This window comes from Pteropus alecto, unplaced genomic scaffold (assembly GCF_000325575.1).
Source record: "Pteropus alecto unplaced genomic scaffold, ASM32557v1 scaffold86, whole genome shotgun sequence".
NCBI lineage: Eukaryota > Metazoa > Chordata > Mammalia > Chiroptera > Pteropodidae > Pteropus > Pteropus alecto.
Window position 1 is genome coordinate 7,936,465 of NW_006442109.1, and position 20,088 is coordinate 7,956,552.

The following is a 20,088-nucleotide window of genomic DNA, read 5'->3' on the forward strand; positions in this document are numbered from 1 at the left end:
ACCTATCAAAATACCAACTGTGTGCCAAGCAAGCTCTATCTTAGGTGTTTTCATGAATGGTAATTCATTTAATCCTAACCAAAAAGCTGCCACTGTGGTCATAAATCTACTTTTATAGATGAGGAAAATAAAATGTAGAGAAGTAAAAGAACTTGCCCAATTTTACAACTTTGAAGTGACAAAGCCAGGTCTGTCATGCTTCTGTATTTCCTGACTATCTATGCTTGAAGCCAATCAATTTAAAGCACTTATATAAAAGAACACTGTTATAACTAAAGATAAACCAAGGCCAATAAGATGTCAAAGTCATCATAAACTACGAGTAGGTAATAGACAGATGTAAAAAAGTAAATATTAAAAAAATTACAAATTAGATTGGCTTCCTAACCTCTACTACTTAATTTCTCTCTATGCATTGAACTGGTTGGTTCTTGAAAAGACCCTACTTGGGCCATTATCACAACAATCAGAGGGAATATTAAAGATTTTCAAAGAGAAGCTGCTAGTTTGGCAAATGAATAGATGAATATCTATTACTAGTGGAGGGTCTACGAGATAGTAGAAGGAGAAGGGGACAAAGAAAATAGTTAATTAACAAGCCAAGGCAGAGTGAAGGGTACATGATTAGATAAGAGGAAGAAAAAAGCCAGGAGACTGGGGCTGAGTGGGGAAGAGGGGGTGGGGCGGGGGGAGGGGAAGGAAGAAAAGAGGGCTCGAGCTTATGAAGGTAAGAGATCTAAATGGAGAAGGCCCACTTTCCATTTGGTGCTGGGATCAAGAGGGAGATCAAGAGATCTGGAAAGAAGCCAAAGGAAAAATAATTACTGCCATCTTCTTACAGCTACATACAGTTTTTGAAGCACTCGACATATACTACCTACTTCATTTAAACTTCACAGAAGGCCTATAAGTGATAGGTAGGATAAATATTTTTCTAAGTGAAGGGCTGATAAAATGGAAGCACAAAATGATATGTAATCTGCTCATGACCATTCATCTGCTTGGTGATAGAGCCAGCACTAGAAACCAAGAGTAAAGAGTAGGGATGTTAGGATAATGGATTTAATGGCCAACGCCAGTGTAGTTCTCTACAGTTCTTGCTTTCACACACCCTATTTGCTTCCACCCTCCTAACCTAGCTCAATGTACATTTCAACTTTGTTACTTTCACTGAGAGAATACTTGCTGGCAGTGCTTGTGGCTGCAGCGTTTACTCCAAGATAACTTGCAGATTACAGTCCTAACCTTACTCCCAAAGTGTGCCATGAAATTCTTGCTTTTATTATTATTTTCACATTGCTCTAGTATATTGATAGTCTTTGGAAACAAATGACATCATTCTATTTAGCATTCTGTTTTTAGTAGTGGTGATTCCATTTACAAAATATAGTAATTCTTGACCACTAAAAACGTCAAATCCTAGAAAACGTAGCATTCCTACACGTGATGTTAATATCATTCTCGAACAGTTAGCCAAAGATTCACTTGATGAATCTGATTTATGTATACATTTGTTTCATTAGGATTAGAGACAAGTTCTGTTTAGAAATAACTCCAAGTACAGTTTTTATATTTTATTTTCACATTGAAAACCAGTCAAATTTGCTTCAGCCTCAAAGAGCATGTTTATGTAAAATTAAATTAATGCCGACAGCGAGCTGCACTTTTTTTTTCCTAAATGGAAAATGTGTTAAAAATGCATTCTCTTCTTTTGGCAACAGGAGAAAATATCCTACAATACCCTCTGCAAGGTCAATTTTTCATTTAGAGTTCAGAAACCTATCCATGTTCACATGTTACACATTTTCTGGGGGAAAAAAATGAAGTGTCAAAGCTAATTTACTTTCATTAATAAATTGTTAAAGGAACAAGTAATCTTAAAACTTGTCTAAATTTTAGAGCATATGACATACCAATCTAATATAAAACAAAAAAGCTTCTTTTGGGGGGAGGGAAACCTTATTCACCTTTATTATTTATTTGACTAATGCTTCAAATACAACAGAGACTGGAGAAATGCTAATTAACACTGTGAAATTATGTAGTGACAGCTTGACTCTTCAGAACTAGGAATTACCCTAAGGCTTTTATATAAAATTTTAAAGAAAGATCAAGTGGAAGCCACAACTACAAGTTCAGTGAAAAGGTATGTTCACTCTAGTTGAAACATGTAACCAAATAAGAAAAAAAGAAACAGCAGCAGCAGCAAAAAAAGTCAGATATTAACAAATGCCACTTGTACTGATAACATGCAATTAAATCTTCTATCTCATGAAAGAGATTCAGTAGCCAAACAAAACGAAACGAAACAAAACAAAAAAACAAAAAAACCCCCAAAAAACAAAACTTACCAGCGGTACAGTATCTCTTCTAGGTAAATGATATTATATTATTCCTACTAGCCTTTCAAAGTACTACCTAACTCCAATGATTGATATATACTGCATTACACTGATGTTTTTATCAAAAGTCTTCAAAACTGTCTATCAAGTTCATAGGACATTTTCTCCATAATTAGGATATAATCTGCTTGTTAGTGTCCTTTAAACCAGTAACTAAATAACTTCTCTAAAATGAGCATTTACTACATGCAGTGACTACTTGAGGTAGGATAAGAAATTATAATATAATTCACTTATTTCCTGTACTAGCTATTCTTTTTCATATTATTTTTTTCTTTTTTTTAGATTATGATATAACTGACTTATAACACTGCATAAATTTAAGGTATACAATGTGTTGATTTGATATATTTGTAAACTGTGCTATAATTACCACCATAGCTTTAGCTAATTACTAGCTCTTCCTTTTATTTCTTTTGAAGACATTTCTAAGATTTCTTGATGGCAGCTAATAAGATAAATTAATCTGCAAAACAAGATATTCTACACAAACTATTCAGTGTATCTACAAGCTGAATTAAAAGTGATTAAAAAAACAACCTAATAAATGATCCTTTGGGCTTAGAAAAAAAACTTTTTTTCTTTCAATGTTTTATTTCAAAATGAAGGTCTCCAACTTGTAGATGGGGTTGACACAAAGATCTTCCCTTACCTGGTAGACCTTCAAATCACTGAAGATACTGTCTTCTTTCTGAGGTATAGAAGGCTTCCCTTGGGAAGATTATCTCCCCCTCCTCTAGTGCTATATATCAGCAACATTTCTCTCCTTTCCCACAGTTTCAGACTTGTTCATAGTTCACTCTAAACACCCTGGTGTTTATCATACTTCCCTAGTAGGCTAAACTTTTCACAGAGACAAAAACCAAAAATTTTCAACACCGTCTTCAAATAGGGGGACAAAAATGAGGAACCCCAAGGTACACTAGAAGGGAAACATTAAAAAGGATTCAGAAAACCTAATTATGACATTAATCAGGCAAAGGAAACAAATATAACCTTGATAGATGTCAAAAAGTATTTTGATAAAATTCAAAATCCATTTCTCACAAAGACAGTCATTAAGAGGAATACAACAATATCATTGATGTAATTAAATTCTATTGAAAATTAATAGTCATTATAAGACCTAATGTTGGGACACGGTAGTATTCTCATTAACATAAAGAACAAGTCAGATATGTCCACTGTTACTCATGTTATTTAACATTGTTTTGAAGGTTCTAGCCAGCAAATTATGGCATAAGTATTAGGATTATCATTGTTTGTATAATGATATATCTCAAACTCAAAACTGCCTACCTGGAAATATCAGGAAACCAACTAAAAAGTTATTGGAACCAATATATAAATTTAGGTATTAAGTAAATATTCAATAGTGTCTGGCTTTTAAATAAATCAACAATAAATTCTTCAGAAAATATAATAAAAATATCTATAATAGCAATAATAATAATAACACAGGAACTAATAAAAAATATGGAAGATTTATAAGAAATTTATTAAATTACTGAGGTACATAAAAGAGAATTTCAGTAAATAGAGAAAGATACAGTTCCTGGAATGGAAACATTAAATATTGTAAATAAGTTAATCATCCTTCATTTAACACACAAATTTAAAGTAATCTCATCTAAATTCCCAGAAATATTTGGGGGAGTAATGCAGGGGAACATGTCTCACTCTATGTATTTACTTTTCTAACATGTCCACTCTCCTCAAAGCCCCCTATTGCTTCCCTCACTCTCAGGCTTACCTCACTTCCTATCTCACAGACATAAGTCAGATCAGAACTTACTCAAATGTCCAGTATCAATCATATCCACTTATACATTTCTTTTCTTCTTCCATTAAATAGATGCTGTCTCTCCTAGCTATTCTGCATTACTATGCAGTTCACTATTATTTTTTCCATCTCTATCTCTTGTCTAGTTAAGCTCTTCCTCTCAAGAAGATACCCGCCATCATCTTTAACACATGTTAAAGACTCTCCCATTAAAATAAACAAATAACTCACATTTCCCTCCAGCTTATCATTATCTCTTCCCAAAGCCGCACTTCTATAACTCACTATCTCTGCTGCTTTGCCTCCACTGGTCACCATTTGGCTTCTCCTCCCACCATCCACCAAAATGGCTCATGCTAAAGTCACCTTCGCATTCCTAATCCAAAGGGGGTATTTTTTTAGACTTCAACATACTTGACTTCTCAACATCTGTTAAATACTGTTTGCCATCACCATCCTTTTGAAACTCTTCCATTGGCTTCTCATACCCACACTCTATTCTTCCCCACCCCTCTGGCATTATTTTCCCATGTCTTCTGCAGCTTCATTCTCTTCAATCAAGTATTAAATGTCATAGTTCCTCAAGAATAAGTCTTAGGCACTTGCCTCTTCCTACTTGATACATTTCCCCTAAATAATATCACCTTTGCTTGTGTGGCCCCAATAACCACCAATATGCAGATGACTCAAGTTTTTATTTCTCCAGCACAAACTAATCCTCTGAGCCTATATACCCAACTGCCTATTCAGAATGTCTCAAAGGTATTTCAAAGTCAGAAGCTTCAAAAGTGAACTCATGATTTTCTCCATCTAGTCCTCTAACACTCCTTCCTCCTAAGCAAAACAACACACCCAAACTCAGTCCTTTTTCATTGTTTCCTCTATCTCAGTAATATTATCATTTATATTGTTACTCAAGTCGGACACCAAGGAGTCATCCTTGACATCTCCCTTTCTCTTAGCCCCTACTTCCAGTTTATCAATTAGCCCTACAGATCCACCTACTTACCTCCATCCTCACTGCTAATATATCATCTGTCTCACCAATATTTTAGCAATAGCAAAGCCTTGCATGGTTTGGCGCTTTCTTACTTCTCCAGCCTCATCTTGTATATTGCTCTTCCCCAGTCTCTACACTCTAGCCACAGGGGCTCCCTTTCAGTTCCTGCCCAAGAGTTGTTGTGCAGGTTGTTTTCTCTGACCCTTTCTTCTGATTCCTTTTACCCTTCTCTCAGTTCTTGGCTCAGTCACTATTTCATCAGGGAAGCCCTGCCTGACCTCTCCCTAGTTCAAAGTGCCCTTTAATATCCTCTAAAAATCACACCTTTCCTTTATAGTACTTAAGATAAATAAGTTTACATTTTTGTTTGTGACCACCTGGCCCCTGGATCTCAACCTCTAAAAGAGCAAGAATTTTTTTTCTTACTATGGTACTACCAGTTTTCAGCATAGTACATGGCATACAGTAAGCAGTCAATAAATTTCAAATGAATTAACAAATAGTTCATTTCAAAAAGCTGCAATAATCAAAAAAATTCTGAAACTGTCCTGGAAAAAGAATGCTAGACTAAGAAACAATAATAAAAAAGTTCAGAAACACACTCAGCATAAATAAAAATCAAATATACAATAATGGTGGCTTCTGATTTCAGCATTTATTCATTTAATGGTATTAGAAAAACTGGCTATTTAAAAAATAAAATTTTTATTTCATACCACACATAAATTTATGATGGATTACATATTTAAAGGTAAAACAAGAAATCTCAAACATCTAGAAAAAAATATAAACAAATATTTATGTAATCTTGGGAAGGGCAGACAAACCAAGCATTGATGGGAGCTGAATGGGTAAAAACTATAAAGGAAAAAATACTGGTTAAGATTTGGCTCCATAATAATTTAAATCTTCTACACATTAAATAACCACATAAATAAAAATAAAATGCAAACAAACTGGAAACAAACATTTGTAACATGTGAAGGAGAGTTAAGTCTGAATATATTAAAAACTCACAAATCAGTAAGAAAAACATGAATATAGAAATAAAAATGAATATGATTTTAAAATGTAAATGATCACAAACATAAAATGTTAAATCTCAGTAATAATAACAGGAGTACTAATTAAAGCAATGTGGTGCCATTATTATCTATTAAAATTAGTAAAGGTTTTAAAGAAGATAAAGCTCAGTGTTGATAGGGTTATGAATCAACAGGCACATAAACACTGAAAGTCAGAGGATAAATTTGTACATCTTTTGGTAAGGCGACTGTCAATGTACACGATATCTCTTAAAATTGTGCATGCTCTTTGACTCAGCAATTCACTTCTAGGAATTTAAGGAAATTATCATGTATGTATGCAAAACTATAGATACTAGGATGGTCTTTAAAATGTTCTTTGAAATAACAATGAATTAATCAATCAATAAATCAAATAAGTGCTCAACAATAGGCAATAAGCTAAATAATAGCATACTCATATTGGAATATGATGTAGCCATTTAAAATCATGTAGATGATTATGTAACGACATAGGAAGACATTTATGATAAATTGCTGAGTGAAAGTATCAGGTTATAAAATACTATATACTTCACAATCTCATTTTTTAAATGGGAACATGCTGAAAACTCATTGTGAGACAAAATAAATCCCTTTGCAATCATTTTACAATATTATTTACATATAAACTCAGCCATGGATATTAACCCTTCCTTATAATACAAAAACCTGGTAGAAACAAAAATTTACTTACTCTTCCAATTTCTGCAGTCCAAGAAACAACAATGGTGTTTGGTACTGTTGTGGACAATCGGACAAGTGAGGTGATATTAATTGGTCGGCTGGGTCGCTTTGGTTCCACACCATTTTTAGTAGGTGGAAGATAACCCTAAGGATGAAATATAATTTATTTCTACTTATTATTTCCACAATCATTTCAACTTCCATTTTTAAAAAACCTTATGAACTATGTACAGAAAATACGAATATTTCCATTAAAAAGTAGAGAAGCAAACATTTACAAGAGTTTCCAATGTGTTTTTCCAAACAACAAAACAGACTCATTTTAGTAAGCCCGAGAAAAATTCAGGTAACAGAACTTAAAAATCTCTAAATTTTAAGAATCAAGATGAATTATTAAAAAGCTCAAATAAGTATATAAGGAATTTTTGCAAGGTGACCAACTGCAGTCCCCACTCTTGCCCTGTCTGCGTAAGGCACAGCATTCTTCAAGTCTCTATTCTACCACAGGCTTCCATATTCACATGAATACAGTTGAGGTTTTGTTGAAACAATTTTTTTCTCCCAAACCCAGTATAATACTAAAGCTACCACACCCAACTCCAAGTCTTAGACTTGGTCTCCATAGCTAATGTCACAGCTGTTAATTGTACATAGTTGGTACAAGTGTTTCACTCAGTCACATGAATATATATCCAAAATAAAGATGATTTCTTAATAAAAAACTATAATTAACAACAGCTGTGATGACTTATTTGATAGTTATGTTGGCATGCATTTAAAAAATAGCTTTCCGGACTTACTGGAAGGCTGCAAGGTTTTGTATTCACTTTCACACAAAGATTGGGTGGGAAGTGATCTTCTTGTGGACAGCTGGTTTCTGATAAACAAAACCTAAACAATAAAAAACAAGTTTAATTTGCTTTATTAAATGATGACCTCATTATTAATATTTTTGTTCAATAGCTACTCTAAAAGATGGCCAAACTTAATAACGAAATAACTATTAAAACTAGATATTTCATTTAATGACATGTTCTTAATTACTTTCTTATTCCCAATATAACAGCTGAGGCTCATTTCACCTTTAGGAATGTTCACATGACCTGTGAGTTATATGTTAAGAATACTCCTATTTTTGAAATAAGGCCTTTGCTTTCATAAAACCTGGAATATCTAAAGAACTGACACTACGATATTTAAAAATATCATTAGCTGGAGCTTCTAATCAACTGAGGGCAACCAAAATGAAGAAATGTGGTTAGATATATGGTAAATGACTTGATATTTTAAAATCTAAACTGGATAAAAATTAGGATATTTTATAACAGAAAGTTTTACCTCACCCAAATATCTAAACCCAATACTTTCAATTACTTATTGAAAATTAGGTGGCTTTTTAAAAAAATCTTAAGGCATATTAACTTTTAAACTTTGGATATACACTGTAGTCAACACTGTACCTTAACTGGACCTGAACTGTGAAGTCACATTTGGTCCCAGAAATATCCCTAGAAAAGACAGAGTAAGAACTACAGTTATATTTTAAATATGCACATGAAAGCTGATTCAAAGATACTGTTAAACCAGAAAGCTTTTCAAATGATCAGAAATATAACTGTTTTAGGGCAACTAACACTACAATAGTATTTCCAATATTAGTATTTGCATGACACTAATACTCATGCAACACACTGTTTTAAAAAATCACTTACTATAGAAAACACTGGATTTAAAGGCAAACCTGCTAGTTATACTTAAAGACAACTTACATTGAACTACTGATTTGCTGCACTTGTTGTGGTGTCAATGCAAATGCAAAACAGGTTTCTCGAAAGCGCTGACTGTTGTCTGATGCTAAAGAAAAAAAGAATTATACTTTTAATTACATTCAAATTCATCAATAGAGAACACAACAACAACAACAAAATAACCAATCGCATGCCTTTAATTAACTAGGATGTATTTGAGTTTAGGTAACAAGGCAATTAAAGCACTGAAAAATAAGAAATGTGTCAGTTGTAATATGACAGAGACAGGCACAAAAATGGCTAACATCAGGATTCAGATTCAGAAAATATATAATCGGAGAAACATTAATAAAAAATTATCTAATCATATAAATATTTGCATCTAAAAAGCACACTTGTAAAAAAAATGCTGATATTAATTTTATTTAAAAGAGAACAGAAACCCATTTAAAGATACAGTATATTGTTTTTGAACTAAGTAACATACTCACCTTGAGATCTGCACAGGTGAGATGACACTTAGTCTTTAAAGAAAATTAAGAATTTTATCATCTCCCCTCTAACTATACCATGCAAGTTTTATCCAATACATACCATATGTAGTTTATTCTATGCTTAGATGACTTGATGTGAGAAACTGCCTGTGGACGCTCTCAAAGATGGAAAGAGTTACCAGAAGGAAGGAAGGGAATAAAGAGAAGAAAGGAGGGAGGACAAGGTAGGTGGGAAGAAAAAAAGAACAAGAAGGCAGGTAGGCAAGCACAAGTCAGTGTAGAGAAAGGATTCCTACAGTACGCTGCTGTGAGCAACAACAGTTCTACTAGATTTGAATACACGTTATATATATGAAAAAAATATCAATGGTCAATATCCATTTTGTTCCTAGCAATTCTACTTCTGGGTATTTATCCCAAGAAATCCAAAACACTAATTCAAAAACATATATGTATCCCTATTTTCATTGCAGCGTTATTTACAATAGCTCAGATATGAAAGCAATCCAAGTGTCCATCAATACACGGCTGGATAAAGAAGATGTGGTACATATATACAATGGAATGTTACTCAGCTATAAGAATGAAATCTTATCATTTGTGACAACATGGATGGACCTAGAGGGTATTATGCTAAGTGAAATGTCAGAGAAACACAAATACCATATGATTTCACTTATATGTGGAATCTAAAAAGCAAAATAAATGAACAAACAAAACAGAAACAGACTCATAGACACAAAGAACAAACTGATGGTTGCCAGATGGGAGGTGGGTTGGAGAGCTGGGTGAAAAAGGTCAAGGGATTAAGATGTACAAATCTGCAGTTACAAAATAGTCACAAGGATGTAAAATACAGCACTAGGAAGACAGTCAATAATATTGTAATAACTATGTATGGTGCCAGGTGAATACTACACTTATCAAAGGAATCACTTCGTAAATTATGTCTAACCACTATGCTGTACACCTGAAACTAATAGAAAATAACACTGAATGTCAATTGTATTTGAAAAATAAACCTGAAACTAATAGAAAATAACACTGAATGTCAACTGTATTTGAAAAATAAAAAATAAATAAAAATATTCCTCTTGTTCACTGTTTCCTTAGTGCTTGGCAGAAAGGAACACTGAATGACTGTTGAATGAGCAAAAGAAAATGAAAATTCAAGAAATACCTCATTAAACTATTTAAACTGTACTTTTCCAGGGTAGTTTTCTAGAACAAAAGGATCCCTAGAAGTTATTACCAAGGAACTCTTGGCCTGTGGGCCACTTAAACCTGTGTAGGAAAAATAGCTGAACTTGGCCATCTCTTGTTTAAACTGGGTTTGATCCTACTTGCAAGCAACACTTCCACTACACCACCACCAAACTGCAGTTATGTAATGCTGAAAAATCTGCACAAATGTATTGCTATGAGGAAAAAATGGAAAAGAGTACTGCTGCCCTTTCATCTCAATACAGGATTATCTTTTAAAGGCTAGATTTGTTTCTGCTTTTTTGTGACATGGGAAGGTTTTTTCCTCACAGAATCTATCCCCAAGAAATAATTACCAACCAGAAAGTTATCTTAATTGTAAAGTATCAACCTGGCAAATGGCTGATAACCAAGGACCAGAATGTAGAAAATCGGACAGTTTTCTGTCAGGCAAGGCAAGTAACTCCTTTGCTTTTTAGAATATATATCTCTATAAATATTAAATTTAGTCCAGTAAGCTTAGCATAATTTAGAATTCTGGCTTCATTCTAAGACAGTGCTAAAGTAATTTCCCAAATACAAAAATTCATATTGCTCTCTAGGCAAAATTTCAGATTCAATTTGGAATATATGAATACAGTAAGTTTTGGACATGTGCATGCAGATTTAGATAAAGAAGATATGACTAAAATAATGAGTCTGTTTCTTGTACCACACATACAATCAGGTTTATTACTTAATAATAACCCTTATTTAATTCTCTTATATATAGATTATAACACTCATAGAGTTACTACTATTTATCTGAAAAGAGTATCTTTTTATACTATGTAGTTTTCAGGCTTAATTTCTGCTATGAACGCCAGTAAAGAATTTATAGTTTGGGTCTTAGATAGCAAACTAAAAACTTTTCTGAAAGTGAATTAAGCTATCATTATCCTTTTCAGAAAAATTTGGGCCAAACAGAATGATAGAAAAGTCATACTGAAAAGGGGGTCTTAGAAATCATCTAAAACAATCACAAAGAGGTATGCATCTCAGTGGCAATCTATAGGGATACAGTAAAAACTATCTATTTGTAAAACAGCAGTTTTAAAAAGGAGATTTACATAAATCTAACTTATAAAAATATCTAAAATATTATATAAAATCTTAACTTTTTTGTTTTATAACATATACAATAATTGTTTAATATATAATGTGTATGGTATATGCTAAATTATTTTGCTGAGAGGTGCATGTGATCAAATAAGTTTGTAGGCCATTGATGTGGAGTTCAAACTTCCTTTGAATCCTTCCGTTCATATTTTGTTTGAACCCTTTTAGAGATGGGGAAGAGTGGCCATTACCCTGTCAAGAAGAGAAGATGGCTGGTGATGAACAGTTTAACTGTAAGAAGTTTGCAGCCCTTTAGAGAGCAGCAAAGTTTACTGGAAAGAGATGAGATCACATGGGCCTAGATTCCAAACTGGTTTTGCCACATATTTGCCATATGACCTTAGGTACTTATCCATTCTGAGTCTGTTTCCTTCGATATAATAATATAAACACACATATTAACATGAACCTTAATAGGGTTATTTTGAAGAATATAAATGCAGTAAGGTATTTAAAACAACCAAGTTTTGTTTACTGTCCCCTTTCCTTCTTATGCCCTTATACTGAATCAAAATATATATTATGCTGTAACTTTCACCCACAGATATCATGAAGCATATCCAGTAACATCCATTCCTCAAATGTTTTAAACAGAAGTAATGTGCCCCACTCTATCTATTGACTCTTCCCACTATATTTCAGGCAAGATTTCAGAATTACTCACCATTCTGATCTTTTTCCTATGGGCATACCTCCAGGTTGTCATACCATTAAAGTGATAGCCACAACTGGATGCACTCTGTGATAGCATATGTAAGTTGTTCAAAATATTTGCAGCCCTTCTGTATTGGCCCATCTCTATGGGAGAATTACACATCCTGTGCCACTGACATTAGCTTTGGCCAACGAAATATGAGTAGAAGTGTACAACTTCCAAGAAGATGATTATAAGAGCCATCTTTCTTTACAGTCTGCTTTGATTCTAGAGTGAAGACAACATAGAGGATACCCATAGTAATAACACAAGTAAGAAATAAACCTTAGTTGTTTGCTATTGGGATTTATGGTTGCTTATATAAATATAATTGATATATAATTCCAGATATAATTCCAGATATAATGTGACTAGAACAGTACTTTTATCAACAACTACCATCTAATACTGTTAATCTACACAAAAATCATGAAGAAAAGGTTTGTTTCTTTTTCAGATTTAGAAATTGGAAGAGCCAAAACAACTTTGAAAAAGAACAAAGCTGGAGAGGTAACACTAACTGATTTCAAGACTTCTTATAAACTACAGTAAATACGACAGTGTGATGTTGGTGTCAAGATAGAAAAACAGATCTGCAGAACACAACAGAGTCTTGAAATATGCCCACGTATATACGAACAACTGATTTTGACAAAGGTGCAAAGGTAATTTAGTTGAAAAGAAGTCCTTTCTTTCTTCTTTTCTAAATTAAGGTAACACTGATTAATAACATGTAAGTTTCTGGTGAACAGTCTTTTCAATGAATGATGCTGGAGTAACTGGATACCTATATGCAAGGAAAAAAAGAGCTTGAATCATATAGTACACCATACACAAAACTAGATATCCACAGGCAAAAGAATGAAGTTATGTACACCCCTAACTTATATAATATGTAAAAATTAACCAAAAATAGATCAAAGACTAAATTTAAGAGCTAAAATGTAAAAATCTTAGAAGGAAACAATCTTCATGACCTTGGATTTTGTGATAGTTTCTTCAATACAACACCAAAGGCACAAGCAAAAGAAGTATAGATAAACTAGACTTCATTAAAATTATTTGTGCTTCAAAGGATACTAAAAAGAGAGTAAAAAGACAACTGTAATTCAACAACAAAAAGACAACCCAATTTAAAAATGGGCAAAGAAGCTGAATACATATCTCTCTAAATAATATACACAAAAGGCCAACTAAACACATAAAAAGATGCTCAACATCATTAATCATTACAGAACATCATTAAAAGATGTTCTACAACTTTAGTCTGTGGGATATACAAATTAAAACCACAATGAGATAAATACCTTTAGAATGTCTAAAATTTTTTTAGTGACAATATCAAATGCTGACAAAGATGTAGAGCAACTGGAAAGCTGATACGCTGGTAGTGGGAAAGTAAAAAAGCCCAACACTGTCAAAAAGTTTAGCAGTTGGTTAAAAAGTTATACCTGCATCAATCATATGACACACTTATTACATTTGTAAGTAATTTACCCAAGAAAAATATAAGCATATAACCATAGAAAGATTTGGGCCCAAATTCTCACAGCAGCTTTGTTTTCAACAGCCCCAAACTGGAAACAACCCAAATGTCTACTAATAAGTGAATGAAAAAATAGTGTTATATCCATACAATGAAATACTACTCAGCAATAAAGAGGAACAAACTACTGATACACACAACATAGATAAATCTTAGACTACAATCTTAAAAGTAAAAGAAGCTAGACCTCCCTTCACCCCCAAAGAGTATATATTCCATGTTTCCATTATAAAATTTTAGAAAATGCAAACCAATCTATAGTGACAGAAAGCACATTCAATCTAGGGATTTGGTGAGAATGGAAAGGGTAACAGGGAAGAATTACTAGTGAGATGAGAAAACTTTGCAGAGTGATGGATGTTCACTGTTTTGATTGTGGTAATGTCACATAGTCAAAATGTGTTTGTACACTTTAAACGTGCAGTTTATGGCATGTCAAGGATATTTCAATAAAGTTGTTTGAAGAAAAAGTGATTAAAGTAAAATGGAAAAAAAAAGACAGAGGGTGAGAGGGGATGAACAACAAAACCTGGGAAACTGGTACCAGCATTTAAGGTTCAAGGAAGAAACAGCTAAAAATTCAGAAAGAAAAGTAGAGAAAAATGGTATCCTTGATACCTAAGGAAGACAATTTCAAAGCAAGTGTGGACAGTGAAATGCTCAGAGGTCAGTTAAGAATTGAGAACTGGACTTAACAACTAGCAAGTCACAGGTGATCTTAGCTGGACCTCTTTCAGTGGCATGGTAGAAGCAAAAGACAGACTGCAATGAGTTCAGATGTGAATGATTTGTTAAGTCATTGATCTTAACACTTAAATATGAAATCTTTGTTTTCCTATCTGCAATAGGAAATTATACTAATATCTCAGATTTGTGAATTAATTACCATACTGTTTTTGAATCACTGTAATCAATCTTGAAAGTCTCCAAGTTCTACAATGTATAGTAATTTGAAATTTTGCTCAGACAGGAGTTTGGCTGTTTTGGGGATATAGGATGAGTGTCCTTCAGGTAGCACCTCAGCCTCCCAGTGTGACCTGAATTGTACACTTGTCAGTAGCTCTCATTGAACATAAAAAGAAAGTCACTCAGATTTTCACTTCCTATGCTCCATTTTAGAGAAAAGATAAAATGTTCTAGTGTTGTTCATAATTGAAGATACTCAAAAAGGTCATGGGGATACCTCTTGTGAGGTATTAAGGGCTTATTTTGCTCATGGAAGAAGATTTTCAAAAGCTATCCCCTTGTAAGTATTAATTACTAACATTTCTTCTGTAAGAAACAAGAGCACTGCCCACGATAACTAGGATAAGATTATAATTCAAAATATATAAAATATGCTGAGAGAAAGTTAAGGTTTTAGAAATTTTATCTCGTTCTACATTTTGTTCCAGAGAGATAAAGTAGGCTAAAATGAGAAAGAGGAATCATGTTGCGATTTACATAAATTCAAAACATTGGAAGGTAAAACCTGGATACATAAAATAAACAAGGTTATTGAGATTCTGATGAAACACTGAGCTAATCTAAGTGACTGTACTTTCAACTGCTCTAAAAATATTCACTATTCCACCTCACCAGCAGAAAGAAAGGCTAAAAATAGTCATCTTTCTGATATAGAATATTTCTTGCTATCTTGGGGAAAGTGAAACTAAAATACCTATCTACAAATGTAAGCCTTAAAATCTTTAATGAGCTCTTTGGTTTATTCACACAAACAAACAAAAACTTGAACAACTATGTAATTTTTTAAAGCACAGCTGTAATGATACAGTTTCATAAAATAGACTGCTAACAACTATTAAGGCAGAAGGTTGCAGAAAACGTTTCCTCCGATAAAAGGCATATACTGAATTATCAACAAATTCACGATGCTTTAACTACTTAATTTTTAAAAAGGGGAAGTTTTTTAAAAGCAAACTATATTCAAAAGAATGAGAACAGTCATAATATTAAGGGGAAAAAGGCAAGATATAAACTTGAAATGTACAGCATATTTATATATATGCATTAAAAGATCAATAAGAGGCATCAAAAACTCATTTCTGTATAATTTTACTTTTAAAGTTCTTCACATTGAGCACATATTGCTTTTATACTTTTTGTTTTACATATCTTGTTAACATGTTTCCACTTATAAAAAAACAAAAATTACCAATACTAAGAAATAGGAAATAACAATGATCGCATGCAATATTATTGGACTCCAGTGTTATAAAATCCTTCGATTTCATTTTATCACACTTTAATCGCAGGTTATTAATAAACTCATTTTCAGTAAACTTGCCTATGCTTTTTATCATCTCTCTCCTCTGGAGTTTAACTCCACCTGTCCTATTTACTTTGTCTTTATTTCTCATTTTACTGAGTCAGTAGCTGGTCTTTTGATAGAATTCATCAAATAAGCCTATAGACCCCTGGGCAACATTAAAGCTAAAAGTATGGTAAATATTTTATTTGGCCCATTTATTCTCTCACAGCTGGCAAACTATCAGGCTATTTTAAGTCCAGTGAGGTTAAGAAACAAGACTAGGTCAAACTAAGCCAGCCAGTTACGAATCAAGTCTGATGATCAATGTTCAAATGCAAAAATAGAAAAAAGGAAGCAGACTATAATTGGTAAAAGTTAGTTTTCTTTCTTTTGCAAAAATGTCTTTTTTCTTTTTTTGTTGTTGGTAATACAACCATTCCAAGTTAGAAAAAAAAAATCTAAAATTCTGCTACTTAATGATAGCAGCTAAACAACATTTTGGTATTTATTCTTCCAGTATATATAGGCATTTTCCTATACATACATACAATGTAAGTATAATATACACAGTTTCCCATAAAGTTGCACAGAATAGTTTTCTCAATTAAAAACCTGTAATAAAAATCTTTCCATGTCAATAAACATTTCTTTCTCACTATTTTAATTGGCTACATGGTATTCTATTATATAGATGTGCTATAATCTAACCACTCTATTGCTAGATATTTAGGTTATTTTGAAAATTTCCTTCTAGAACCCCTTAATGAATCCTTTCCTCTCTCCCTGGGTCTGTTGTGTATTTTTGTATGATCTTTATTTCCTTAAGACATCCTCTTAGAAAAGGAATGGGTGGGTCAAAAAATATACACATTTTTAAAGCTTTTGTACAAATTGCCAAATTGTTTCCAGAAATGTTGTTTACTTGAGTAAGTGGTATAGGAGAGTTCTAGATTTCCTTGCCAACACTGGGCAGTAGATAAAAAATGTTCTTATTGTCTTAAATTTGCATTTCTTTGGCTACTTTATAAGTGGACTACTTTTCATACCCTTATTGGTTTTGTGTTGTGAATCATTCCATTCTGCTATATTAGCCATCTTTTAATTATTTTTTTCTTTTGATGCTTCAAAACTGAGAAATGACCTCTGTTTTTACTGACAATGATGACCTAAATAACAGCAGTTTCTTTGGCATGGGTAGATGAAAACCTACTTGGAAAAAGGTTCACAAGAGAAGAGGAGGAAAGAAACCAGGAACAATGAACCAACATACCCTGGGCAAGGAATTCTGTGGTGAAGGAAAAAAAAATGGAGGTACAGCTGGAGGGAAATTAGGAGAATAGTTTGTTTTTCAAGATGAGAAAGTTAACAAAGTTGTACATTAGTGGGAATAGGCTAGTAAAGAGGCAAAAAACTGATGATGTAGGAGGAGGAAGAATTAATTACTAAGCAATATTCTTGAATAAGAAAGTGAATGGGATCTAATGCACAAGTGTAAGCAAGGATTGGCTTTACCCCAGAGACCAAAGATTTCATACAAAGTCACAGAATAAAATATTTACAACATATTGTCAGCCATGTAGGTAGGTGAGTATAAAATGCTTTTTTGATAGTGGGAACTTTTAGAAGTTAATTTTTGATTGGTCCCACTTTCTCATTGAATAAGAAATAAGCAAAGTTGTAGGGAAAAGTGAAAGATTGAGAGAACAAAATGTGTTGGGTAAAAATAAGACGAAATAGTCATCTAGAAAAGTGAGAGAGTTTATGAACTAGGTATCATCTGATGGCTAGGTAGGATTAAAGTACTCTTATTCACAAATTATTTCTAACAGCCTTTCATACATTAAAGATACATGATATGGCCATATACTTTCCCTTGGTTTATTTTGCTATTTAATGTAATAAAGTTCTTTTGAGTACTTACGATAGAATCTTGTTTTCTTTTCTTAGGGAAAATTCTTTCCTTGCCCCAATATTATTTGAATATTATTTATGCATTACTTAGGCATTTATTTAAATGCAACCAGTATTTCCTGATATTTAGTTTCATTTTAAGCATTTAAATCTTTAAACAATTTTGATATTATTCTGATAAATTACATAGTAGGAATCTTACTTTTTAATGGTTAATTAGGTATTCCTAAACATTTAATACTCAATTCAAGCCATCAATTAGAAATTTCACTTTTTCTATTTCATTAACTGCTTATTCAGGCACCAGTTCCACACTGTGAATTACTGTACCTTTGCCATACATATAGTATATTTTACGTGTAGTATGGCAGATACCCTTCTTTTAGAATTCCTGTCTATTCTCATTTAGTCTTCTAGATTATACTGGACAATTTAGTCACATCCAAATTCCTCTTCTAGATGAATCTTGCCAGCCCACATTTCCTACCAGGGAAGTAGCTCTAGGCTGCTTTCTGTAGTGAACAGCCAATGATAGGACCACGGAGCATAATTTTCCCAAGGCTGGCCTGGCCTATCCACTGACTTCTGGGCAACACATTAAATGACTAGGCCTGAAGGGATCCATCCATTAGCAACTTATTAACTAAAATCAATTCAAACTAGCTTCTTCCAGGATTTAGAGTATACAATGTGGAGTATCTTCAAGAGCTCTTTGTAGTCACAAAATAGAAGCTTAGAAAGATACAGAGGTGTCACAGAAAGAGAGAGAATGTACATAACCAAAGTACATAATCATAGCTTTCTGATTCTGGTTTTAATTCTCATATTTCTTACAATAAATTTTTCTTAGGTGACCTGAGGTATTAGCTTTCCTTGCAATCAAAAAAACCTACAACCCAAAGGAATTTTAGAATTTGATAAAGCTATCCTCTTCTCTTCACCTCCCTATTAAATTGAATTTGTAATTACAACTACACTAAATTATTGAGAACAGATATCTTCCAAAGGACTGTGTCATTCTTTACAAGTTTTGTGGGTCTGTAAACATTTTTTTTTTCTTCAAATAGGTCCTGTACATTTGATGAGTATTTTTTGTTGTTCTTATATGTGATTTTTCTTCAATTTTCTAATTCTTAGCAAACATCAATATTTCTCAGAATGTGGTCCATGAGAAAATACTTTGAGGTGATCTGAAAAGGTTCTATGTTCAAAGAATTTTGGGAAGTTGTTGCATAGACCATCTCCCACTTAGATATTCATTGAGCACAATATCATATTTAAAACCCTGAGAAATTCTGCAGTAACAAAGCTTATTTAAATTTAAGTTCCTATACTTAATAGAACATCTATTGGGATCCCATGGAACCAGTATCCAAGGATCACATTTTATAAAAACAGTGATACATAAGCTAGTAGACACTTCTTGTATACCTAATAAGCAGTTTCTATTCCCCCAACAGACATTTTTTGTGTGTGGCTTTACGTCCAGTCTCAGAATGGAGTATATGACCAAAGTCTAGGCTTCATCTCCCTGCCAAGACTGATTGGTCAAGGGCTGGACACGGCATTTAAAGCAGTTCAATCATAGTGAACATTAGGACTTTTCCTGGAAATGTTGGGTCAAAGACTTTTTCTCTTTTTGGCTAGGTTTGAACCTGGAAGGATTCCAGGAACTGCTGGGAACTACATAATGCCTAAAAAACTGGAACCGACATCAAGGAAGCAGAATCACAAAATGTTTCAGAAGATGAAACAAATCTGTTATACATTCAATCAACAAATATTTATTGAGCATCTAATATGTATAAGATATTATTCTAGGTGATTAGGATAATCAGTGAACAAAAGACTAAAACCTCTGCCCTACAGTACTTACGTTCTAATGGGAAAAGAAAAATAAACAATATCGTAATAAATAAAGTACTTTAGAAAGTGATAAACATAGACTAAAATAAGGCAGGGTGATGGAGATTCAAAAGAATGAGTTGGAATTTTAAATAGGGTAGTTTGGGTAAGTCTCATTAAAAAATATCAATATCTTGAGTTAAAGGAGATAAAGAAGATAGACTGGGGAATATCTATGGGAAGAGCATTCCAGATAAAGAAAACACCCATGCCAAGACATAAGGGCATAGAGTGTATGTGAG

General features: G+C 33.1%; 1 protein-coding gene across 2 annotated transcripts in view; it reads right to left on the reverse strand.

Moving 5' to 3' along the window:
* Positions 1 to 20,088, reverse strand: part of PIAS1 (protein inhibitor of activated STAT 1) — a 106,659-nt gene that overhangs the window by 37,705 nt on the left and 48,866 nt on the right. For both annotated transcript variants that reach the window (XM_006920223.3, XM_006920224.3), the window contains exons 3-6: positions 8,706 to 8,790; positions 8,397 to 8,444; positions 7,737 to 7,827; positions 6,947 to 7,081 (exon numbers count right to left, since the gene is read on the reverse strand). In XM_006920223.3, coding sequence (XP_006920285.1) covers positions 6,947 to 7,081; positions 7,737 to 7,827; positions 8,397 to 8,444; positions 8,706 to 8,790 — 359 coding nt within the window. The remainder of the gene's footprint in view (positions 1 to 6,946; positions 7,082 to 7,736; positions 7,828 to 8,396; positions 8,445 to 8,705; positions 8,791 to 20,088) is intronic.